The 23,467-nt window shown below is 37.7% G+C and overlaps 8 protein-coding genes across 8 annotated transcripts; 3 read left to right on the top strand and 5 right to left on the bottom strand.

Annotated features, from left to right (window-relative positions):
- Positions 1 to 2,781: 2,781 nt before the first annotated feature.
- MONOS_3828 (uncharacterized protein) lies at positions 2,782 to 4,017 on the top strand (the record flags this gene model as incomplete). The annotated part of the gene is made up of 1 exon (XM_067873851.1): positions 2,782 to 4,017. Exon 1 carries the CDS (start codon positions 2,818 to 2,820, stop codon positions 4,015 to 4,017), a length of 1,200 nt encoding a protein of 399 aa, XP_067736318.1. The 5' UTR covers positions 2,782 to 2,817.
- A 337-nt stretch (positions 4,018 to 4,354) lies between these two features.
- On the bottom strand, positions 4,355 to 5,710 carry MONOS_3829 (uncharacterized protein). Its single transcript, XM_067873852.1, has 5 exons — positions 5,506 to 5,710; positions 5,402 to 5,420; positions 5,206 to 5,339; positions 4,965 to 5,140; positions 4,355 to 4,893 (listed from the first exon to the last, which is right to left on the bottom strand). Exons 1-5 carry the CDS (start codon positions 5,649 to 5,651, stop codon positions 4,514 to 4,516), a joined length of 855 nt encoding a protein of 284 aa, XP_067736317.1. The 5' UTR covers positions 5,652 to 5,710; the 3' UTR covers positions 4,355 to 4,513.
- Positions 5,711 to 6,125: 415 nt separating this feature from the next.
- Positions 6,126 to 7,657, top strand: MONOS_3830 (putative tubulin-binding cofactor C; the record flags this gene model as incomplete). Its single annotated transcript, XM_067873854.1, has 4 exons — positions 6,126 to 6,247; positions 6,303 to 7,060; positions 7,152 to 7,243; positions 7,360 to 7,657. 4 exons carry the CDS (start codon positions 6,126 to 6,128, stop codon positions 7,420 to 7,422), a joined length of 1,035 nt encoding a protein of 344 aa, XP_067736316.1. The 3' UTR covers positions 7,423 to 7,657.
- MONOS_3831 (putative prenyl protein peptidase) lies at positions 7,613 to 9,023 on the bottom strand. The gene is made up of 6 exons (XM_067873855.1): positions 8,802 to 9,023; positions 8,528 to 8,734; positions 8,333 to 8,480; positions 8,224 to 8,271; positions 7,991 to 8,146; positions 7,613 to 7,903 (listed from the first exon to the last, which is right to left on the bottom strand). The coding sequence occupies exons 1-6, from the start codon at positions 8,979 to 8,981 to the stop codon at positions 7,830 to 7,832; spliced, it is 813 nt and encodes a 270-aa protein (XP_067736315.1). The 5' UTR covers positions 8,982 to 9,023; the 3' UTR covers positions 7,613 to 7,829.
- Positions 9,024 to 9,077: 54 nt separating this feature from the next.
- MONOS_3832 (putative PIG-X / PBN1) lies at positions 9,078 to 10,212 on the bottom strand. The gene is made up of 5 exons (XM_067873856.1): positions 10,149 to 10,212; positions 10,005 to 10,100; positions 9,878 to 9,940; positions 9,663 to 9,817; positions 9,078 to 9,607 (listed from the first exon to the last, which is right to left on the bottom strand). The coding sequence occupies exons 1-5, from the start codon at positions 10,194 to 10,196 to the stop codon at positions 9,109 to 9,111; spliced, it is 861 nt and encodes a 286-aa protein (XP_067736314.1). The 5' UTR covers positions 10,197 to 10,212; the 3' UTR covers positions 9,078 to 9,108.
- A 100-nt stretch (positions 10,213 to 10,312) lies between these two features.
- MONOS_3833 (putative U3 small nucleolar RNA-associated protein 15-like protein) lies at positions 10,313 to 12,649 on the top strand (the record flags this gene model as incomplete). Its single annotated transcript, XM_067873857.1, has 2 exons — positions 10,313 to 11,019; positions 11,094 to 12,649. The coding sequence occupies exons 1-2, from the start codon at positions 10,338 to 10,340 to the stop codon at positions 12,647 to 12,649; spliced, it is 2,238 nt and encodes a 745-aa protein (XP_067736313.1). The 5' UTR covers positions 10,313 to 10,337.
- Positions 12,650 to 12,718: 69 nt separating this feature from the next.
- Positions 12,719 to 15,773, bottom strand: MONOS_3834 (putative protein required for templated centriole assembly; the record flags this gene model as incomplete). Its single annotated transcript, XM_067873858.1, has 7 exons — positions 12,719 to 13,039; positions 13,110 to 13,146; positions 13,230 to 14,224; positions 14,302 to 14,748; positions 14,866 to 15,273; positions 15,330 to 15,558; positions 15,629 to 15,773. The coding sequence occupies 7 exons, from the start codon at positions 15,771 to 15,773 to the stop codon at positions 12,967 to 12,969; spliced, it is 2,334 nt and encodes a 777-aa protein (XP_067736312.1). The 3' UTR covers positions 12,719 to 12,966.
- A 36-nt stretch (positions 15,774 to 15,809) lies between these two features.
- Positions 15,810 to 23,428, bottom strand: MONOS_3835 (putative CoA-substrate-specific enzyme activase). The gene is made up of 3 exons (XM_067873859.1): positions 23,165 to 23,428; positions 23,017 to 23,108; positions 15,810 to 22,943 (listed from the first exon to the last, which is right to left on the bottom strand). Exons 1-3 carry the CDS (start codon positions 23,358 to 23,360, stop codon positions 16,110 to 16,112), a joined length of 7,122 nt encoding a protein of 2,373 aa, XP_067736311.1. The 5' UTR covers positions 23,361 to 23,428; the 3' UTR covers positions 15,810 to 16,109.
- Between the last annotated feature and the right edge of the window lie 39 nt (positions 23,429 to 23,467).

Here is a 23,467-nt window from a genome sequence, read left to right as displayed (position 1 = left end):
CAAAATTGCAATACCACTGCATTGAACGAAAGGAGCATCAGATTGATTTGGGAAACGAAATGAGCATTGGTTGACTTCGAGTCTTGATGAACTTCCAATGAAAAGTGAATGAGTTGAAGTCGCTTTGTCAAGTGTGGCAAATGACAATAAAAGTGAAGAGTTGCTCAAAATAATGCGAGAATGAACGTTTGAACTCGCCTTGGTGAATATTGAACTTCCATCAAATCCATATGAAACCTTATTTTGTTTGAATGAATCATTTGTTTTGCTTTGTTCATTCAAATGCAATTCACTTAGAGAATATGTTCTCGGTATCCAGTCAAAAAAGAGAATGGAGACGATAATTAATATGAGCATGAAACAAACGAATTGTGGGAAAAAAGTTAAAATGCTCGATTTTTCTCAAGATCTGAAGCCCTTAATAATTGTTTTTTTGCTGACAATTTTTCTATCCAGACATAATTTAAAAATCAAATATCTCAACAAATATTTAAAATTTATTTTCATCAATTTGCACATTTGGATACTAACATTCATGATATCTTTTCATATTCAAATTTTGAATAGAAGTTTCGTGTATATAATGAATTAATTGATTTTTCACTTTGAAAATCTGACTTGATGTATTTTTCGAATTCAATAGAGCGATTCAATGCAACTTCACAACTCATAACTTATTTTCCCCATGAAATGAGCAATTCTTGCTGTTTTTTATTATCACTTGTTTGATCATTCAGAAGGAATAGAATGTCTTCATTTTATCAAAACATCGTCAATAGGATGAATTCAAAAATTATTTGTTCTAAATAAAGGAACTTCCAACGTAAATAAAACACATGTGCAGATTAATATCTCACTCTTATTATTTTTCTCACTCTGTTTTAATTATTAATGAATCCATTTTCAAATAAAAAAGAAGAGTCAAAACTGGATTTTATTTTATCGAGTTTTTCATAACTATTGGTGACACATCGGATCATAATAAAATTCGATATGATTTTGCATGGAAAAATATTCAAAAAAAAATATTAATTGTCAATAATTTTTTGTAAAGTTCCTTTTGTAAAATTTTCAGGTGAAAATGAAAGTTGATTTCTTTCATCATATTTTCATTCCAACTCAATACTTCACAAAAATGTTTATTATAACATCGTCAAGCATTTATTTCCATGCCGGTGAATTTGGTGAGATGAAAATTATATTTTGATGAAAACATTCAATTTTCATCATTCCCTGATAAATTATCGAAAAATTTTTTCTAACAAATTTATAATGTCACATGTGGGGAAAATTGAGACTTTGAAGCTTTTTTTGCATATCGCATTAAATCTTCGTTTCACTCACAACTTATAAAAACTTTTCAGATTTTTTTGTAAATTTGTGTTTAATATCTGAAAAAACATCATAAATATGATTTCAAAATGTTTATGACTTTAAACGTATTCAAAAAACGAAGCCATTTTATTATGTAATTTTTTATCACAAAAAGAAAATCAAAAGTTCATAATTTTGCTTTGAAAATGTCTGGATTGTTATATTTTACACTGTGATAATATGTAATGGAATAAGAATGAAAAACAAGCCAAAAATGTTGGTGCTTGTGAAAATGAAACTTAAACCGATATTAACTATATTCGATGTGATTATATCCGGTTTTGACTGTATCAGAATTTGAAATCGATGTTATTTGCTAATGATCGTGATATTCATTTCAAAAAATAATTTTATATAAAAAAATCAATGAAAAATTTATATATGGGTGATGATTTTTGAAATCATATTTTTTTACACGAAAATTTCGGTTCAAAAATATCTCTTGAATAACAACAAAAGTTCACTGAAGAGTGAAAAGGTTTTTTTTATCATTTTTATTTTTTTTATTAACTTAAAACATTTGTGTATAAATACAATTATTATGCTATTTTTCTCTTGAATAAATAGTCACTTTCGAATAATCAACAATCTTAAAAAATCAACACACCGAAAAAATATGTGATTTCAAAAATTAACACCAATACATTTGATTTTTTTATTATGTGAAATTTGGGACAAAATATTTTGCTTTATGAATTTTGTTTAATTCAACTTAAACAAATATTTTTCTCAATTTTTGAATTTTTAAATATTTTTTGACATGGGAATGAAAGACTGATAATGATATTTTTCCAGAAAATGTTCGGAATAAATCGTTGTTTTTTTTCATGAAAGAAAAAATTATGCCCCATTTACAACTTTTTTGTTAAGCTGAAGATTTTATTTTCAAAAATAAACAACAAATATTTTCTTTCGCATCTCTTGATTAATGAATGAAACTGTGAAAAGTGATAAAAAATTTGGTTAACATTAACTGTTCATTTTTGAAAAATTTTGATGACAAACATTTTTCCATTTTTGTCATACAATAAGCACTTTTCTTTGAAAGGAAATAAAATGATGCAATCCCTTTTTATCAACACGAAATGTTTTTTGAAAACTCAAGTTCATTTATATAAACACTTATGATGAATTTAATTCATGTGCAATCCAGCTTGAAATTTTTATTTTTTGATTTTTGTTATCAAGCTTTCATGTTATAATAAAAAATTTATCCTTTTGACGATACAAAAGATTTTTTGTTATCATAATGTTCATTTCTTTATTTTAAAGAAAAAATCTCAAAAGATAATTATTGTATCAATAAACTTGCTTGGAAAATGGTTTTAAAATTTGCAACGCATAGAAACAAAATATTAAGTTCATTTCCTGTAATTATTCTCCTTAATGATAAAAATTAGAATTTTTGGATCAAAAAGATCAGATAAAAACGATTCGTTTTTAATGTCCGTATTTTCTGATGTTTTTGCGGAAGCTGTTTCAGATCCCTCAAAAGTTTGTGCATTGAAAACAAAGCCGACATTGGCTGTGAAAGTTGCTGATCCTGCGGATGACATTAAACATTCAACTCAAAAGGATGAAATATTCAACGATAATTTCCATACTTCCCCAAAGGAAGTGAAAGAATCTTTTCCAGAAGACACGCATCATACTGATACAGGTCATGCTAGATCATATAAAGTTCCAAAGGAGCCACGCGTGTTTAAGTCAAAAAAAGAACAGAAACGCTACGAACGACAACTCAAAAAGTACGAGCAACTGCAAGAACAAAGAGCAAGATATCAACGGGAAGAAGAAGAAAAATTGAAAAGAAAGGAAAACGAAGAGATGAACCAAGATAAAAATCCCGAAGAACTGAAAAAACTTTATGAAGAAAGAATGCAAGAAAAACAAAGAAAGAAAAAAGAAAAGAAAGAAAAGAAAGAAAAAAAGAAGGAGCAAAATAAGCTTCATGGAGAAAATGAAGAGAATGCCGATGAAAGTAACGAAAAAAGTTGTTCTGGATCATCTATTGAGAATCAAAGCAATGAAGCTTGTGATAATCTGCACGAAGAAGAATCAGCAGTTAAGACGCAAAACATTCAACAAAAAGAAGTTTCTGAACAATCGTCAGAAACAATATCCGAAGGTGTAACCGAATGTTTGAAAAATGAAAATGAACCATCGACTCAATTGGAAGAATCTACAAACGAATATCATGAAAACATAATACAGAGTGAGGACAACGTCAAACAGTCAACTGAAATAACGGAGTCCAAAGAAGAAAAGTTAGAGTCTGCGCAGGATGATTCCATGGAAAAAGAATCAAGAAAAGAGGAATCCAAAGCAACAGATGTTGATTCGGAGGCAAATTTCCAACAGGAATCAACTTGCAACATTGAAGCCGCTTCAGAAGAAGCTGCTGGTAAAGAAGAGCAAGCTCATTCCGAATCCCAACCAGTGCCATCAGCCGTACAAGTTCATGATAATGATGATACAGAAAGTCAACAAATGAATGAAATCAAAGAATGCAAAACAGAAGATAAAAGAGATGAAATAAAGACTCCCACAATAGATGGAGCGCAAGAAAACGGAGCAGAAAATAATGTTTCATTAGAAAACTTTGTTATTCCTTCTTCAGAAACGAAGCAGGAAAACCAATAAAAATGTTTAGTTGAACCTTTTAAGGGGTTCATATTTTGATATCACACCGATTTTTTCACATTCGCTTGTATTATGTTCATCCCTCTTTTCTTTTAACTGTTATAAGCTCATAAGCATTGCTATATTATTGTTTTGATGATGCTTATCTTTTTTAATTTTTAATCTTTTTTTTAATCTTTTTTTTTATTAAAAAGATAACAGTTTAATACATCTTCTGCCCTTTGTGGCTTTCTTCGTGTGAATTACACAGAATCTCTTTAGAGGAATACACTAATTTATTGTGCCATATAGATTTTTTTAATTTGTGTATCTTTTCTTTCCATCCATTGGAGTCTACTTTTTTTTCTTGTTTGTCATATTATTTTGGTTTTGCATTTATCGCTTCATTTTTAATAAAATTTGTGTATGCACAACAACAGAAAGATAGAGTTGTTCTTCAATATTACAAGGACTGTTTAATTTCTTTTTCTTTAGGATTAAAAACATATATTTCTTTTCACAACTCTTTCCATTCATTCATTTCTTTTTCCTCTTTTTCTTTTTTGATATTCATTTTTTTCTTTCCACGGTGTTGAGACTTCTCTCCGGAGCCTGGATTTGTCATTCCTTCCTTTATTAGCTTCTCTCCTTCTTCTGCAAGCAGCTGCTTTGTTTGCTCTATCCATTCAGAAACATCCCGAAGGGTGTCATCTCCAAAATATTCAACTTCTTTGTTTGCATTAGCACCATAAAAGATCAAACGATATCCGTTTTTGTGAAGATTCGATTTTCCTTTATTTTTCACAGACCAAATATCTTTGTCAGAATTCAGCATGATCCCAAAAAATCGTATTTTCGCTTTATAGTGTTGAGACATTTCTCTAATAACCATCACATCTACCATAATTATGCAGTATATCGTAAATAATTCTTTATTGATAATAAAAAATAATATTTGACTTACAGACCATTAAAGGCGTTCTCTTTCACAATCCCCAAAATTGAATAATCATAAAAAGATTTTTCTTCATCGAATTCTTCAATGGAATCAATCCAATGAACGCTTGGACCTCCCATCATGACTGTCCAATCGTATAAAGCATTTTCTTCTAACTCATCTGTGTATTTGAACCATCTTTCTCCCCTAAAATGAATATGAAAAAGAAATTTAACGCTTATATATAAAATCAATAATTAGATGACACAAACATGTAAAATCGAATTGTGGGGAATTTGGTAATTCTATGTTCCTTACAAGTGTTTGCCTCACCAGAACAATTAATCATAAAAAACTTTATATTACCCGGATAATCTCTTTCAGACACATTTTTGAAAACATCTATCTGTGGTTTAACAATTTCAATAAAGTCATTTTATTTCTGTTGAAGAAATATAAGTAACAAACCATCAAATTTGATGTTGAGCTTAATATGTTATAATGCCAAAAAATAGTCATTTTATCCATTAAAAATTATTGATAAGCCACAAGATTTACGAAATAAATCACACTTAGTTGGGTCATGGAAATATACAAGCAATGGAGTCTTTTGGCAAAGCTCTTCTAATCGTTCGTAAGTTTCGTTGTAAAAAATCTTTGCGTTATCTCCATGACAAAAATAACACTGCAGCAAAATTGGCAATAAAACGTAATTCATAAACAAATATTCTCTCTTGTTGTAATTTGAAAAAAAAAAAAAGAAAAGAGAAACTAAAAAATATAATGGTAACAAAGACTTTCATATCCAAAACATAAAAATCTTTATACGCATTTTGCTGCGTCCATAAAACATTTTTAATCCAAAAATTTCTGAAAGAAAAATAATTTGGGTCAAAAATGTCAATGGGCTGCTTTGTCAGTACTACTGCTCTTCCACCTCCAACAAGCCCACTGTGCACGGCACTTGCAAAGACATACCCTTCACGTGATCCAAAAATTGTATCACTTTCGGAAGATGAAAGAAAAGCGCGACTTATTTTTGGAAATCTTACGGAAGGTGTTCATATCAAGAAGCCTGGGTTTGCATTTCAATCCAAAATGACATTGCTAATGTAATTTTTTAAGAGACATTTTGGGAGATCATTTTAGCATTCAGGATTGCAGAGATTGCAAGATTTTTCTTTTTGATCATATGGATAGTGTTTCTGGAGATAATTGCACACGTTGCCAGATATTTATCGGCCCTACCAGCGGAAGTGTATTTCTGAGAGATTTTGATGATTGCGACATTGTTGTTGCGTGCCAACAGTTCAGGCTTGACTTTCTTTTTCCAATCCTTTTTCATACCGCTTTTTTTTTCTTTGAACAGAACAAGAAACTTAGTTAATTGCCGCATCAGACTTTACTGCTATACACAACCTATTATTGAAGCGTCTCATCATTTAACTCTTGGTTGCTTTGACATTTCATACCCACTTCTTCTTCAGCAATTTGCATTAGCCTCTCTTGACCCATTTGTCAACAACTGGAGTAGATTTTATAACTTCACTCCAATGCAAAGTTCAGAGGCATGCTTGACCTATCTTCCACCGCATGCTCCATGCGATTGTTTTTCTTCTTCTGAATCTGGTCAGGCTTCCACTTCAGAAGATCGACTTTTATTTCAACTCCCAACTGAAAGTTCCACCTTTCTTGGATTTGCACCATCATTACAACAACTACCACCGACTATACCACCATCAGCTGGATGTGCGCCGATTCCATCTTCTTCTGCTGCGAGAGACCGCGTTGTGTGTGTAGTTTCGTTTCCCCACTTCAGAAATGATTTTAAGTCAGTACTTTCAAAGATAATATCTCCAACATTTGGTGCTTCTGCCTCTCTTCTCCTTACATTTCTGCACTGCATCGGAGCATCTAACGAGAATTGTGCATCACCATTGACTGATTCATCATCTTCTTCCTCATCTTCATCTTCATCATCATCTACTCCTTCTGATCAACCATCTGCCCTGAAACCTTTGGATTGTGTGATACTTAAAAGCAACTCAATTACGACACTTGTTGGCGAAAAGAAGTCGTCATTGAAAGCAAACAAATGTCCTCCATGCATTCTTGATCCATCAAAAGGTGATTCCCCTCATAATTTTTGTTGAATGTTACTTAAAAGTGAAATTTTTTTTCTCATTTTCTTTGAATTGTTAATCCTTTTTCATTACAGACGATTACATTGCAGCGTTTCTTCTTCTTGCTCCTTCTCCATACGAAAAGTTCCCAACAGAGCTGGAAGCAAGGCTTCCACAATGCCTTAAAGTTTGCTATTCAAGCTTCATTTTCGAAAAATATTCTAAACAAAAAACAAAAATTATTATTTTTTTAATATCGATTTCAATTTCTCACAAACTCGAACACACCGTTTTGAACAATAGGGACGTGTATATTGCACCCCTTCACCAGATCGCCTCTCATCAGATTTGAAGCTTGTTGGTTAGAAGACGTCCAGCTTGCATCACATCCAAGCACATCATTTCTCTCTTATAATGTTTTTTTTATCAAATAAATTACCTTTTTTTTACTTTGATTTCTGATATTTATACGCTTTCAAAACACGAAGGCTTATAATCAGTTTAATATGTATTGCACTATGCTTTCATTAAAGAAAAATACATTTCACAAATTAATTTCTTTACGTTATTTATTTTAAAACGCCAAAATTGAATCAACACGTGATCTGTTTTTTTTTTTTTTTTTTTTTTTTAAAAGTTGTTAAAAACTCATTCATCAACTCAAAGATATTCTCTTTGACTGATATCGCAATGATTCATTTCAAACAACTTTTTGAATCTGAAAATTGAAATATCGAAGGTAAATCATTTGCTTATTAGTAAATCGCACTTCTTCAACGCGTTAATGGCCCAGCCAAAGCAAAGAAAGACAGTAATCCTATGAGATACAAGCTCCATACGATTATTTCTGATCATGTAATATTCAAAAATTCACAAAAAAGGCATAAAGAATTACCAAAAATAAAATTCTAATTCAACAAAAATGCTTCCAAACTTTTGTAACGCGGAAGATATCCAATTCGATCAATAGGCGGTGCTCCAAGAATATTACAAAATATATGCGAAACGAAAGGACCCCAAATTGAATTTGTTCTCAGAAAGTAAAATGATGAGAGCATGCCAAAAAGTGCGCTAACAACAAGGCGAACACCTAAATTCACATCATAAAAGCATCAAATTTAATTTAAGCAATTCTCGAATAGTTAAATAAAACATTGTTGCTCAAACATTCCATCGGAACATTCGTGTCTTTCTCAAAGAAATGATGAGCGTGACCTGTTAAATTGATTAAAACACATGAAAACTTTAAAAAAATAAAAAATTAAAAAGATCAAACTCAATGAAAAAAGTAAAGTGCTCCATGCAATGTTGACTACGATTCTTGATGACATTATTCTTTCACATTCCATTTCTCCTTCACAGTTTAATTGCCTAATAATTGATAAAGTACAACTGCGAAATACTAGCTCCTCCAAAAGTGGTGACTTTATAAAAGTTAAAAGTGTAAAAACAAACGAAATTTGTGGCATACAATTAAATAAACAGAAGCGAAAGTAACAGGCTTTGAATGCAACTCATCCATATGGAGATAAAAGATATTCACCTTTTCAAAAAACATTGTATGAATTATAGGGCCAGAGAAGAGTATGACCGTCAGAGAAAAGCAACGAATAATCGAACTTAAATGGTGCAATAATGTTGGGCCAACAATCCCCATCTCGCTAAATGAAGATCCAAACTATTTGAATAATGAAATTATAAAACATAATAAATTATCACTAAAGGAACATTTAACGCAATCAAACCAAATAATGACATAGCATTATTGAAAATATTGTTGAAAACCCAACTGAGATGATTCGGCGAAGTTTCTGCTTTTGATTTTCATTCGAACGAACAACATCTCCAACACAAGGATACCAAACATATATGGCAGAAACATATAGCAGCGACGGTATAGAAGATATTACATAATTCAAAAACATCAATAAGAGAGAGAGAAAAAAGAAACAAATTAAAATATGCCCTTTATAAAAAATTTCAGAAATTTTTGGAAAAAATATTTATCTCACATATATATATTTTAAATTGGTTTAGTTATATTTGCGTAAATTAAAAATGAGAACGTTCAAATAAAAGGAAGAGAACAACAACAACTGAAACAAAAAGAGTTGCAACTGTCATGAATGTAACAACTTTCATATCGCTAACATCTCCAACCGGAAGGCGAAGTGTTGTTGTTGGATAAAATGATGAAGATCTTTCGGTCTCCTTTATTCCACCCATTTTAACGTTATTATCCTCGAGAATTTTCCACCCCTTTGAATTAAGAAGATTAGATAACTCAGCTGCTTCGCTGTGCTGTAAGTAATATTTGGATGTATCCTTTTCAAATGTAAAGAACGAAGAATTTGAAGGGAGAAGAGATTGAAGTGTCACCCCTTCTTCAAATGATGAATCATCAAGGGCATTCTTCACAGATGTGCATCGTGAATAGAACAAGGGATATGGAGTTAAAATTATGGGTTCATATGGACGAATCTTGTCATTACATTCTTTTGAGCGTTGATACCGGATATGTATTGGAAGCTCTGAATGATAAATGAATGTTCTGATAATCAAATAGAACATTTATATATGAAATTCTTCACAAATATAATTCAAACTCAAAATTCTTTTTTTCTACTGTTTGCTTTGTAACATTAAAAACCGAGAGAAGAGATACAATCTGGGAATCATTCTTTAAATGAACATGTTCCATTTCTGGAAAGATTGAAGGATCAAAATATCGTTTAGGTTTTCCTTTTTGTTCATGAAGTGTCTTGAATATCATACGCAATATACATTGTATTAAAAAGTTTTTTGTACAAGCTATTCATACATTTAGTTCATATGGATTAAGATAAAATTGATGGTCAAAAATTTCATGCGATACAATTTGACACTAATTATTAAATTTTGAATAAGTAAATAATCAAGGAGACAAGAGAGGATATATGTGTACAAACATGTTCCTTTTCAGCATCATATGGAGATAACACCAAGTCCATTTCAATAATATGATGATATCCATGTTTTGGGGTTGCCCAAATTGTTTGTTTCAACTGGAATAATATTAAATAAATATAATTTACAAAGCAACTTTCTAATACCTCTAATGCAAAAGCGGACAAGAAATAAAACAAAAAACAAATATTCATTGTTTCAAAAATCAATGATACATATATCGATCAGAAATTTTTTGTGAAATTTAGTGATACACAAAAATGCAAATATTGAATGATTATGATTACAAATATTTTCGAAATTTCCATACTTTTTGTTTTATTTCTTTTTGGAATATGTCTGCTTTTCCAAAGCTTGTGCCTCCTTATCAGGTAAAACAACCCAATCCAGTTTTAAGTGAGGCTAGTTTTTGGACAAGCTTGGGAGTGTCTGCTGTGAAAAAGACTAATTCTCCTCCAATTTCACTTTCTTTTAATAAAGCACATAACGATTTGATTCTCTCTGTATCAGCTAGTAGCGTGGATGTGATAGACATCAGTTCAATGGAGAATGTGTTTTCTTTGAATCTAAAAAATGCACTTCCTCGCTGCGCAGTTTATCGTCCAGATGGAAAAATAATTGTTGTTGGAACGGATACAGGGATGCTTTTGGTTTATAATGCATCAACTAGAAAATTGCTACATAAAATAAAGGCACACGAAGGACCTTGCAGAGTTGTTGTTTTCACTGAGGACAAGAAGAAAATGATATCAGGGGGAGACGATGGAATCATTAAAATTTTCAATTCAGAAACTTTTATGATTCTTGGATCAGCAGAAGCTCACTCAGATTATATCAAAAGTATTGTTTGCAATCCTTCATGTGCACATATTATTGCAACAGCAAGCTATGATCGCAAAATTTGCCTGTGGAATTTGAGAGAAATCGATTCAGGAGAGCCTTTGTGCCAACTGGATCACAAAGATCCCGTGGAGTCAATTTGTTTTTTGCCAGGTGGGACAATGCTTGCTTCGACAGGTTTGATAATTTCTTTTTTATTTTCATTTTCTTTTCACATTTTAATAAAAAAAAAATCTTTTCATTTTTCATAGCGAAAAATAAAATCAACATATGGGATTTGCTTTCTTCTCCACCTCGCGTCATCAAAACTGCCAAGTCTCACAACAAAACAATCACTTCTCTTATGCTGATGAGCAGAAGCCGTTCACTGCCAGCAGATAAAGCTGTGCAAAATCTTCCTCCTTTGTCTCCAGATGCACTTTGCTCTGGTATCCTTCCACCGCACCTGAAAATGCACACACTGGAGGAAGTATTTGCTGGCTCACCATTTCGCCTGTGCAGCGTCAGCCTGGACGGAATAATGAAGATCCATTCCCTCGAAACAATGCAAGTCACTGCGTCAATAGCTTCTCCTCTGATCGCAGCACCAGCTTCTTCATATCCCAATTCCACGAAGCCTGTGATGATCCGCGGATCCATCGTCTGCGCTGCCCGCAGCAGCGACGAAAAATCAGTTGTGTTTGGCTTTGCAGAGGGAGGGGTTGCAGTGATGAAGCGCAAAGGATCCGATTCACGCACAGAAATTAGCAAACGTCTCTTGGAGCCGCGAAAGGCAATGGAACTTGAAGACTTGGGAGATGAGGAAGGAGCAGTAATTGGCATGGGAGAGAAGAGGAAGAGACAAGAAAGGGATGCCGATGGAAAGCCAATTGACTCGTGGACGGCAATGATGCGATCGATGGAACAGGATTCTGCTTTTGGTGAAGAAAAAGCACAATCTTCGACATCTGCATCATCAGGAGCATCAACACCATCAGGAAAATCTTTTCTTTCAAGGCAATCCCAAAAGAAGCCTACAGTTTCCAGCGATGCCATCACAGTCATTCCCGACATGTCTGACAGACGACTGCGTCCTTCTGGAGCCAGCGCTACGCCACACGGAGCATCGATCTTTGGGAGGGGACATCACCATCTATCACTGGCAGAGAACCTGCTGAGGAACTTCAGACATCACGAGGCGTTGGACACAGCCATCTCGTCGCTGGACACAGCCATCTCGTCGCCTGCACCTGGGCTGGCAGAGATGATGTTTGCAGAGCTGAGCAGACGCGGGGCACTTCGGAAAGCACTTCATGGAAGAGATCCTGCTTCAATGGCACCGATTGTGGAGTGGCTGAGCAGAAACCTGGTGGGAAAGCGGATGACTGCAGCAAGTCTGAAGAAGAGGAGAAGTCTGCAGAACAGAGGAAAGGGAGATGATGAGGCCATTGTCCTTGATGCGATTGGGGTGATGGAGACTCAGCTGGCAGATGAAGGAGACGCTGAAGGCAGTGATGAATCACAACAGACTGGAACAGACAAAGAAGGAGAAGGCAAAAAAGAAAGCATTTCGGGAAGCAAGAAAAAGGATGAGATTGCCGTTTCCTTGCTGACATCACTGAATCAGCAGCAGCCTGTATCAATCTCATCATCGCTGATGGAAGCTGCTGCTATTGTTGTGGACGAGTGCCAGCAGATGGCTGGACTTAGTGTGGTGCTTGATGAAGCACTGGTCAAGCTGCGGATTGTGGTGAATGCTGAGGTTGCACTTCAGAACGAGCTGCTTCAGCTGTCGGGGATGATTGATGCTGTGCTTGGGCCATCGTGAAATGGGCTCATTTCTTTTTTCTCTTTGAAAGTTTTACGTCTACTGAAATACTCAAGCTTCATGAAAAGATTTAATCATTTCCCTGCATCCTCTATTTCACTTCAAAAATCACTTCATTTAAAAAACGAAAATTGAAACGGTGAAAACAAAATAGTTCAAATGATTCTAAGAAATATTTGAAAAGAAAACCATCAGCAGCAGAAGCGAATACGAAGTGATTTTAATTTTGAAATGGTTAATCAAAAGTTCAGCAGAACATAAAAAGTCAGCAAATTACAATTCAACACAGAATAAATAAAATCCAGTATTCAACACAATCAAACACTCACTTTAGAAGATTTGCATTTTTCAAGTAATTTGTGAAGCGCATTAACTCGCATGTCAATATCCCTTGATATGAAAAATATAAAAATTAAAAAAAAAATTTTTAACAATGAGAAAATAAACAATCGATTCATACTCTAATGTATTTTGTGCGCTCTTCTTCACTGGGGATCCTGATAATAATCATTTAGGTTTTGTTTAAAAAAATGCGACACAAATAATTATTGATGAATTGTTCAAATAGAACAGTGCATACTATTTTCGCTCTTCTGTTTTTGGGTCTCTTTGTCTTTTGTAGGTTCTTCAACAGGATCGTCCATCCCTTTCCATCCTTCTTCCAATCGCTTCAACTTTTCCGCTTCTCGTTTCTCTTTCTCTTTTCTCTTCTTGCTTTCTTGTTGTCTTTTGCTGCGAGATGTAGCCTTTCCTCTCCTCTCTCTTTTATTGTCCGAACGATCTTCTTCATCATCGTCAGTTTCATCATCATCATCATCATCTTCGTCTTCTTCTTTTCTTTTGCCTCTCATTTCGTTTCTGCTTTTTCTACTTTCGCTCCGATAAACTGGCTTTTCTCTTGCATTATTATAATCGTCATCTTCTTCATCTTCATTCTCTTCTTCATTCTCTTCATCTTCATTGAAGGGATGCTTCTTTCTTCGTCTTTCACTCAATTTCACAGAATGGTGTGAATACTCATCTTCATCTCTTTCAGCTTCACCACTTCTGATTGAACTTATTGAAGTCGATCTTCCTTTTGCTCTGCTTCTGTCCTTCAAAAGTCTCTCTCTTTCGCTTTCTCTCAATCGTCTTCTCACTCGTTCCTCAACTTCTGTTTGCTTCTTCTTTCTCTTTTCGAAATTACTAAGTTCCGATTCATCTTCGCTTTCACTGATTGAAGTATTGCGTCGAGATGAAATTGTTCTTTTTGTTTTCCTGTCATCCGATTGAGGAGATGGAGACAAAGCACGAGGCGACATTTGCTGAGGCAGCGATTCTCTTTTCTTTCTTTCTGCGTTTATGCTTTTTGTGCTTTTGATGCTTCTTTCTGCTTGAGATGCTGGTGATGTTTCTCTTGCAAAACGAGAAGAATTCTTTGTTTTTGGTGTATTGCTACTACGGTCACGTGCCGAACGTGATGGAGTTGTTTTAGCTGGACTCTCTTTCATGCGGTTTGATGTTGCCTTGTTTGAAGGAGTTGGATGCGCAGAAGGTGTCGATAAAGGACGAGGAGATGAGCTTCGACCTCTGGAACTGGAAGCATAAATGAACAAAGAACAAAATTATATAAACAAAAAAAATTCAATGTATTCACTTAATATCTTTCAAACCTTCCAACAGATAGTCTTCTTCTTTGTTGATCAGAAGGTGATGGTGATACTGATCCAACTCTTTGAGAACGCTTTGTAGCAGAGTTTGGAGCACGTGAAGGTGAAGGTGAGATAGAAACAGATGAAGAGCGACGTCTTGTTTGAGAAACAGATGAACGAGCAGAGCTAATCGAAGAGCTTCGTGAAATGAAAGGACGTTTGGTAGAAGCAGAAGAAGATGGCTGGCGAAATGTGGAGGGAGAAGGAGATCGTGATGAAGGAAGGAGCCTTGGTGGAGGAGGTGTCTGAGAACGACGAGAACGGGAAGCGACAGAGGATGGTGTGGAATTACGTTGCGTAGGAGTTCTAAAAGAGGAATACGGAGAACTTTGAGAGCGAGGAGTGAGGGGACGACGTTGAGATGGTGATGCAGAAAATGAACGATGAGATGTTGGAGTGATGGAAATTCTGAATGAACATGCAAAATTAACAAGAGCAAGCAATCATTAACAAATACACATTTCAATGAACAGTAGAGCGAAAGTTAATTTTTTCAAAAAACAGAAAAAAAAAAGCAATTCAAACTTCAGCCGTCTGGATAAATCAGTTACTTGCTTTTGTGCATCTTTCAATTCTAATCTTGTTTTAAGAAGTTGCTTTCGTGCATCTCGTTCACTTTTCTTTAGTTCCATGACTTCCATTTCTAAATCTGAACATCTTTGTCTCAACTTTCTTGAGTCGTCATTCTTTCTTTTTGACAATATCTCTTTCATTTCTTTTTCTTGCTGTGCAACCTGAGATTGAGATTTTGCAAGTTCGCTTTCCATTTCTTTCACTCTCTTTTTAAGTTCAGCATTTTCTCTTTTTATTTTGCTAACAGAAGACATTTGTTGACGCATTGCTTGAAGTTCTGATTTTAACTGTCTAACAGTCAAAGCCATGGATTCTTCTGTTTGCTTTCCTTCAAAAGCAAGACAAAGTACATAATGAACTCTTCAAACGAGAAAAGAAAACAACATGAATAAGTATTAAGAAAATTAAATGTTAACCTGTCATATTCCGTTGAGTATGAAAGAATCAAGAAAAGTGACTTTGTTGGAGGCGGTTTTGGAGGAGCTGAAGATTTTGACTTTTTCATCTGAAGCTCCTGAAGATCAGTGTGAGTGAGTAGGTCAATGCTCAAAGAACTATCTGTTTGTTGCAAAGCACTCTGAAGCATTTTCACGAACACATGATATTTTTTTGTGCTTCCTGCATTTAAGGAAATTTCTTCAACCTCTAACGTTAATCAACAAATATGAAATACAAAAAAGATTTCAATCCAATATGAATTAGAATAATAATATACCTTTTGGAGTAAAAGAACCTTTCCAATTATCCTCAGAATCAACTTTTTCCACAAAGATAGTCAGTGAAGTGGTTGTAGCGGTTATAGAAAGGCGATAAACAATAGATTCTTTCTCAATTTCAAATGCTTCATCAACAATTTCCATTTAATTGGAAGAAAAATACAATAAAGATTTGAAGTCTAACCATAACAAAATATGCCTGTTATGAAAAATTAAAACAAAAAATTAACAAACCATGTGTAATTTTCATATTGAAATGAATTAATTCCAATATACATAGTTATGATAACTATCAAAAATGTGAGGTGTAAGCATTAAATAATAATAAAAAAATCAATAATTAACTATAATCATTTATAAAAATGAGTGAAATGAGGCGCTGGAGGATGAATTATAATAATTTACTCAGTTTTTAAAATCATAAAGAGTTGCACTGAAAACCCTTGAAAGAAGAAATAGAAGAAGAGGCAATAAAGAAGGCTAATCCGTTTCAGAGCGAGGAGACGAAACCATCGACTCTCTTTTTTCCTCTTCTTCACCAACTTCAGATTTTTCTTCCTCCTTTGCCTCAATCTGATTATCTTTCTTTGCTTCTTCTTCTGGCTGAATTTCATTGCCCTTTCCCATTTCTTCTCCATTCTCATTGTTTTCACTTGCTGTTGGAGTAATTGATATTTGAGAACTTTCAGTTCTATCTTTATCGCTGATTGGAAGTATCTGCTCGACAGACACTGCTTCTGCTTTTTTCTCATTTTCTTTTTCTTTTTCTTTCTCTTGTTCTTGTTTCTCTTCATTTCCCTCCTCTTTCTTATCTTCCTTTTCTTCTTTCTCTTCAGCTTTCTCTTTCTCCTCTTTCTCCTCCTCTTCTTTTCTTCTCTCCTTTTCCATCTGATGCTCACTCATTGATGATGATGCTGAAGTGGGTGAGGCAGAAGAGACAGGCGAAGGAGAAGGCATTTGTGACCCCATCAATGGCGATGCCTCTTCATTCAATTTGGAAGAAGATGTTGCTTCTTCTTTATCTTCTTCTTCTCCTTCTTTTTCTTCTTTTTCTGGTTTCGATGATTCTTGTGTGGTTGATTCAATAGGAGATGATGATGATTGACTAGAAGAAGAAGAAGAAGTTGAAGAAGAACAAGAAGAAGAATCTGTTGAAGCAGGAGCATTCAATCCAAAAGCACATCTGCCATCATCTGCATATTCCTCATCTGGTGTCTTGTCTGCTGATATCTTCCTTTGCACTTCTGCCTCCCACTCTTTGTCTGTCAGTCTGTTCTCATACTCAATCTCACTCTTTTCTGATGAAACTTTTGGTTCTTTATTGATTGAAATTTGATCATTTGAAGAGGAAGAAGAAGAGGAGCAGGAGGAAGAAGAAGAAGCTTCAGATTGTTCAACATCTTTTTTCTTCTCCATTCCATCTTTTTCCCCTTCTTTCTCTTTCTCCATCTTCCTCTTCTTCTTCAGCGCATCCTTTGCCACCGATAGCATCAGCGTGATTCTGTTTGCCTGATTCACTTCCGATGCCGAGGTGTCGAAATCAATCGGCACAATATTCACACCCGGATATCTGCCCCTCAGATACTTGATGAACCCTCTCCCTGTGATGTGATTGGGCAAACAGCCCCACGGCTGCAGGACAAGAATGTTCGGACAGTCCATCATTGTGATCATCTCCACCATCTCTGCCACCAGCAGCCATCCTTCGCCCCACACCATCAACGGGGAGCAATGAGGTGACACAAGATCAACCAGCTCTTCTGCTTTTGAAAAATGGTCAAATCTCTTCGACTTGTGCAGCATCTCCCGAATCGGCTCCAGAAGCGAAGAAATATACCACAGCGCAAACTTCGAGACCAGCTGCTTCGGAAGCGCTTTTCTCAGCAGCTTGTGCAAAGACACCTCGTCCATTGCACAATACCCCACAAAGTCGATCATTCCCAAGCACACCGCCTCTGCCCCGCTCATCTCCAGCTGGTCGATCAGATAGTTGTTAAGAGAAGGCCTCAGCTGCACCCCAATCTCACCCACAATGCCCACCCTCGGCTTTCTCGGCACATCCAGCAATGGCAACTGCTCAAAGCGGGTGATTGCTTCCTTCGCCCACTTTGTGAAGGAACTGAACGACGTCTCCTTCGCCAGCCATGTTCTCCCTTTCTCCATCATCTCCACACACAGCTTGTTCGCTGAGTCCTTCTCTGCCTCATACGGACGTGTTCTAAGCAGCAGCCGCTGCAGCAGATCGCCCATCACAAACACAAAAGCCGCGTCTCTGTATATCCCCACAGACATCTCCAGTGCTGGGTGGTGTCCGTCAAACTTGTCAACTGTTGTTAATGGCACAACTGGAATGCGAGGGTAACCCATGTCCCTCAATGCCCGCCTCAGACACGAGAGATAGTTCGGGGCGCGGCAGGCAGAGCCTGTCTGAGTGAGCATCAGAACAGCTCGTGAAGGGTCGAAGATGCGCGGGTGGTTGGGTGCAAACAGGGCATGCAGAAACACACCCAGGAAGAGATGAGCAGGGATGCAGAGGTCGTTGTGGAGCAGAGAAAGAGATGTTTCATAGACATCTGCTGGGGAGCCGACAGGCACAGTGTATCTGCAGAGCACTTCTCTATTGCCTGCAGGCAGCCAAGAAGGAGGTGTGGCCTCTGGAATGAACGTGACGTGGCCTCTCCTTCTCAGCACAGTGACAATGAACGGGTTCGAATAAGGCGACATTGTTGGGCAGAGCAAAGTGTGGTGCTGCATCATCGCTTTTGTGTAGAGTGGAGTCACAAACAGCTCAGAGCCGCTGTGTGGGTAGCCATACGGTCCAAGATGCTGCGAGCGGGGATCTTTCCTTTTGAGCGCATTCTTTCGCTTCTGTAGCTGGGCAGGGGTAAGTCCAGAGGGTGAGGCAGAAGGGGAAGGGGTGGGGGTGGGAGTGTTGGGGTCAGGGATGAATGAGGGGCAGGTTTCGTTTGCAAAACAGGCTTTGCAGCGATCTGCGGTGCAGCTGTCGAGAGATTCGATGTCGCTGCTGAGGGGAAGAGAAAGAGAGAGAGAAAGAGATTCAGATGAAGAAGAAGGAGAAAGAGAGGATGAGGGTGAAGCTACATATGGAGTGATGATAAACGTGGAAGGATCTGAAGGTGAAGAAGAAGTTGTTTGTGTCTCAATTGGACGTTTCAGCCATTCAAATCCTTTGAATGTGAACACTTTAGCATTACCATCAACAGATTGTTCAGTTGTTGAAGCTGATTCTGTTGAAGAAGAAGAAGATGATGACGATGACGATGATGAAGCAGAAGCAGAAATATTTTCTGTCTTTGCATTTTCACTCTTCTTTTCGTTCTTCCCCTTTCCTTCTTCTTTCTTTTGTGCAATTGCATCTTTCCTAATCTTCTCCTTCTGCTTCGCAAGTTCCTCAAACGCCTTCTTTTCCTCTTTCTCTGCATTCTCCACCACTTTCCTCACTCTCTTTTTCTCCTCCTCTTCCTCCTCCTTCAGCTTCTTCTCCTTCTTCTCCTCTTCCTTCGTGAGCTTTCTTTTACTCCCGTCCTTGTTCAGATACCGCTGCATGTTGTAGCATTCCTCCATTAAAACAAGTTCATCTGGAAATGTTGACTCAACAGTGAATGGAGCTGGTGTCTCAAACAGACTCTTCGGAAATGTGGGAGCTGCTAATTGATCAGGCGGGGCTGCTGGTGCTGCCATCAGAGATGAGATGATTGAAGAGGTTTCTTTTTTGTCTCTTTTGTCTTTCTTCTCTTTCTTTTCTGTCTTCTTTGTTTTGTCTTTATTTGCTTCTGTTTTATTCTCTGAAGTTGTGGATTCTTTACTTCCTCCTTCTATCTTCCCCATCTTCTCCATCCCTTTCTCCTGCTCCTTCTTGTTCTTCGCATCCATCATCTCCCTCTCATTCACCGCAGCCAGCAGCGACCTCACCCTTATCCTTGCTGCCCCCAAGTTCGAAATCTCATCTATTTTGATCTGCGTATAAGGCTTCCCATACGCCAGCATAATCTCACTCACTTGATCAGTTGTGATTGCGTCCTGCCCACACCCAAACGACACCATCTGCACCAGATGGATGCGTCTGTTCGGGTGCTTCGCAACAAACGAGGCAGAGTGATAAAGACGTGTGTGGAAGAAGACTGGGTCTAACACTCTCATCGGCCTTTGCAGTGTTGTCTGCCCCAGCGGTGCCACGGAATCTTCAGTCAAGACAGCACACCCAAGTGAAGTGAACAGCTCAGCCATTCCGTGTGACACCTCAGGGTCGACATGATACGGGCGCCCTGCTAACACGACAGCGTGGATTGAAGGGTGCTCTTCCACAAAGGAGAGGGCACGAGCGCCTTCGAGGATCATGTCCTGACGGAAGCGGTCCCACTCTTCGTAGGCATGGGCGAGGGCTTTCTTAACTTCACTGCGGGTCACTGGGGGCGGGAGTGGAAGAGAAGAAATTGAAGAAGAAGAAGCAGAAGAAGAAGTTGATGATGATGCTACAGAAGGATAAGGTGTATTAAGCACAGGTACCACATGCTCCATGAATCTGTCAATCATGTCTTCCTCTGAGAATAAAGGCAGAAATGGCGAGAGGCACATAACTCCTTCAGGCAAGTCAAGATTCTTCTGCATAATTTCAGGATATGTCCCAACGATGGGGCAGTGCGAGATATTCGTGGACTCCTTGTCGGTTGCGCGGGTGAACAGCACCGACGGGTAGAAGATGCGTTTGCAGCGGTGTCTGTTGATCAGATCGAGCACATGGCCGTGGATGAGCTTGGCTGGGTAGCACATTGTGTCCGAGGGGATGCTGTCTGCACCTGATTTGTACAGAGCAGGCGATGAAACCCCGCTGACCACCACACGCACGCCCAGGTCTGTCAGAAGAGTGAACCAGAAGGGAAACTCGTCAAACATGTTCAGCACACGCGGGATGCCCATCACACCTCGCGTCGCTTTGTTTGGCGGGAGGGGGATGTAGTGTGAGAAAAGGCGCTTGTTCTTGTACTGGTGCAGATTGGGAATGTCAGACACACGCACATCATCACCCACCCTTTCTCCTTCACTTTTTTTCTCTGTTCCCTTTTGCTGCTGCTTATCTTCTGTTCCCTTTGCCCGCTCTGCTCCCCTTTCGCATCTGTTTCCTGACACATGCTGTCTGCCATCAGAGAAGTGGTTGATGGTGAGGAGACAGTTGTTCAGACACCCACCACAGCGCTGTGTGGTGACAGTGGAGGAGAACGAGGAGAGAAGATGAGAAGGGAGAAGAGTTGAGCTGAAGAGCTGAGGAGAAACAATGTTAGAAGAAGAAGAAGAAGAAGAAGCAATATCCACTCCTTCCCCTTTCATCATTCTTGCATTGTGATTATCTCGTGCAATCAGCGCCATGCCAAACGCGCCCATAAGCCCAGCGATGTCTGGCCTCACCACATTCCTCCCAATTACAATCTCAAACGATCTGAGGACAGCATCATTGAAGAAAGTGCCCCCTTGTACCACCACATTCGCTCCCAATTCAGATGTGTTCTTGATACGCACCACTTTGAACAGCGCGTTCTTCACAATCGACAGAGCAAGCCCTGCTGAGATGTCGGTGAGTGTGGCTCCCTCCTTCTGCACCTGCTTCACCCGGCTGTTCATAAACACTGTGCATCTTGAGCCCAAGTCCACAGGTGTGCGCGACTCCAGCCCCATCTTCGCGAACTGCGCAACAGTCACTCCCATCGAAGTTGCGAAGTTCTCCAGAAAAGAGCCACAACCAGATGAACATGCCTCGTTCAGCACAATCCGGTCGATCATCCCGTCCTCAATGAACAGGCACTTCATGTCCTGCCCACCAATGTCCAGTAGAAAGTCCACACGCGGTACGAAATGCCTCGCTGCTCGAAAATGTGCGACTGTTTCGACTTCGCCTTCATCAACTCGCAGTGCTGTTCTCACGAGTGCTTCTCCATATCCCGTCACACCCGAGGAGCATATCAGGAATTTTGGATATTTTGAATCATCATCATTGGATCCTTCTTTTTGCTTATCTTCTTTTTGAGCTTTCTGTTCCATTTCCGCCTTCACATTCTCCTCAGCCTGTTTGAGTGATTCATACAGTCTGCTGATGGATCGCATACACGACTGAAGAGGCATCCCTTTGTTGCTGCCGTAGTCATTCCACAGAATCTGCGCTTCTCTGCCAATCACAACCACTTTTGTGGTGGTTGACCCAACATCTATCCCCACATACACAGGTGCGACTGGAGTGATGCTTTCTTTTTCTTTTTCTTTTGCTTTTTCTCCTTCTTCTTCCTTTTTGTCTTCACTTTTCTTTGATTCCGACTGTTCTGAATGCTCATCCACAACCCTCACAACTGATGCATTCTTCTTCAGATAATCTTCCAAAGACATCCTCGCTGCTTTGCATCTGCTGTGTCTCTCTGTGAATGCCTTGTATTCTGATTCGTCAGCAAAAAGAGGAGGCAGACGTGGATTTTCAGAGGGAATTTCAAGTGATTGTGTGATGCACTGATACAAATGAGACCATTTTTGGATGTGTTCGAAGGGAGTTAAAAGAGGTGCTTCAGATGATGATGCAGATGAAGACGAAGCTGAACATGAGCATTTGGAATCAGATGATGATGAGCATGAACAATCGCATGCTTTTTGTTCCTCATTAACTATTGGAATGACAGGCTCTTTTGGAGTCATGTCTTTGTCTGTCTGTTTAGCTTCACTTGATACTTCGCGGAACATGTCCTGTTTCTGTTCCTCTGCTGCCTCACGCGCAGTAATAGCAGCACCCATTGCAACAAAGAACAAAGAATTTTTGGGAAAAACAACGTCTTTTTCTCTGTCGAGATTGAGTGCATCTGAAAACCTCTCTCGCAATTCAGAAAGGAAAGTGAGTGGACCACCAAGATAAGCAACTTTGCCTTTGATGGCTCTTCCACAAGCCAACCCTGTGATTGTTTGCATCACAACTGCATGTAACACAGATGCTGAAATATCTTCTTTCGAAGCTCCATCATTCAATAATGCTTGAATATCTGTTTTGGCAAAGACACCACACCGAGATGCAATTGGATAAATCGTCTTATGCTTTGATGCAAGTTCATTAAGCTTTAAAGCTCCGCCTTCCTCTTCAAGACGAAGAACGGATACCATCTGATCAATGAATGAACCTGTTCCTCCAGCGCATAACCCGTTCATTCTTTGCTCGGTTTCTCCGTGCTGCCCAAAATATGTGATTTTTCCATCTTCTCCTCCAAGTTCAATTGCAACATCAACTTGCCCTAAAAATGTCTTTATAGCTTTTGTGCAAGCCAAAACCTTTAAGATTTTGCAAATGTTATTTTTTATCAAGAAACTTTAACGAGATTTATTATCTAATTTTTTTTCATACCTCTTGTGTAAACGGTAACTTTAGAGCGTTTGCAAGTCCCATTCCACCACTTCCAGATATTCCAATAGAAATTTCATCGAAATATTTTTTCTCTAAAAAAACACACGCAAAGAATTATAAAAAGTAAATTGTATTCAATAAATGAAACCTTTCGAGTCGGAATCATCAAAATAGAAAATCTCTGAATTTGTCTCTTCAAAAAGTTTCCGAACTGCTGTCTTAATATCTGCAAGATGTCTCTCGTACCTAGAAAAGATAAGATTGTTATTTTCATCTAAGCAGACAATTTTCACTGTTGTCGATCCGACATCAACTCCAATTGCAAGACGTTTCTTTTGATCCATGCTTGATAAATTACAAGGGTGATTGGTTCAAGCAGCAGGAGGAAAAGAAACAAATAATTACAATAATGTGGGTCGATCTAAATGATCATCAAATAAAAAAATAAACA

This window comes from Monocercomonoides exilis (assembly GCF_001643675.1).
Source record: "Monocercomonoides exilis strain PA203 chromosome Unknown scaffold1-2713096, whole genome shotgun sequence".
Taxonomy (NCBI): Eukaryota; Preaxostyla; order Oxymonadida; family Polymastigidae; genus Monocercomonoides; species Monocercomonoides exilis.
Note: the sequence above shows the minus strand (reverse complement) of the source record. Positions and strands in the feature narration are given on the sequence as shown.

Bases quoted from the DNA above. Each gene is read 5' to 3' on its own strand.
- MONOS_3829 (XM_067873852.1), bottom strand. From the start codon at position 5,651: ATGAATTACGTTTTATTGCCAATTTTGCTGCAGTGTTATTTTTGTCAT. The intron at 5,141-5,205 runs GTTTGTGTCATC...TATTCATTTTAG, and splicing joins CCCACAATTCGATTTTACAT to GGGAGAAAGATGGTTCAAAT. The intron at 4,894-4,964 runs GTCTGTAAGTCA...TAATTATGGTAG, and splicing joins GAAAGAGAACGCCTTTAATG to ATGTGATGGTTATTAGAGAA.
- MONOS_3831 (XM_067873855.1), bottom strand. From the start codon at position 8,981: ATGTTTTTGAATTATGTAATATCTTCTATACCGTCGCTGCTATATGTT. The intron at 8,735-8,801 runs GTTTGATTGCGT...TTATTCAAATAG, and splicing joins TAATGCTATGTCATTATTTG to TTTGGATCTTCATTTAGCGA. The intron at 7,904-7,990 runs GTTTGGAAGCAT...TTACATGATCAG, and splicing joins ATATCTTCCGCGTTACAAAA to AAATAATCGTATGGAGCTTG.
- MONOS_3832 (XM_067873856.1), bottom strand. From the start codon at position 10,196: ATGAATATTTGTTTTTTGTTTTATTTCTTGTCCGCTTTTGCATTAGAG. The intron at 10,101-10,148 runs GTATTAGAAAGT...ATATTATTCCAG, and splicing joins TGTCCGCTTTTGCATTAGAG to TTGAAACAAACAATTTGGGC. The intron at 9,608-9,662 runs GTTTGAATTATA...TTTGATTATCAG, and splicing joins GTAGAAAAAAAGAATTTTGA to AACATTCATTTATCATTCAG.
- MONOS_3835 (XM_067873859.1), bottom strand. From the start codon at position 23,360: ATGGATCAAAAGAAACGTCTTGCAATTGGAGTTGATGTCGGATCGACA. The intron at 23,109-23,164 runs GTTTCATTTATT...GTGTTTTTTTAG, and splicing joins TGATGATTCCGACTCGAAAG to AGAAAAAATATTTCGATGAA. The intron at 22,944-23,016 runs GTATGAAAAAAA...AAAATCTTAAAG, and splicing joins AGTTACCGTTTACACAAGAG to GTTTTGGCTTGCACAAAAGC.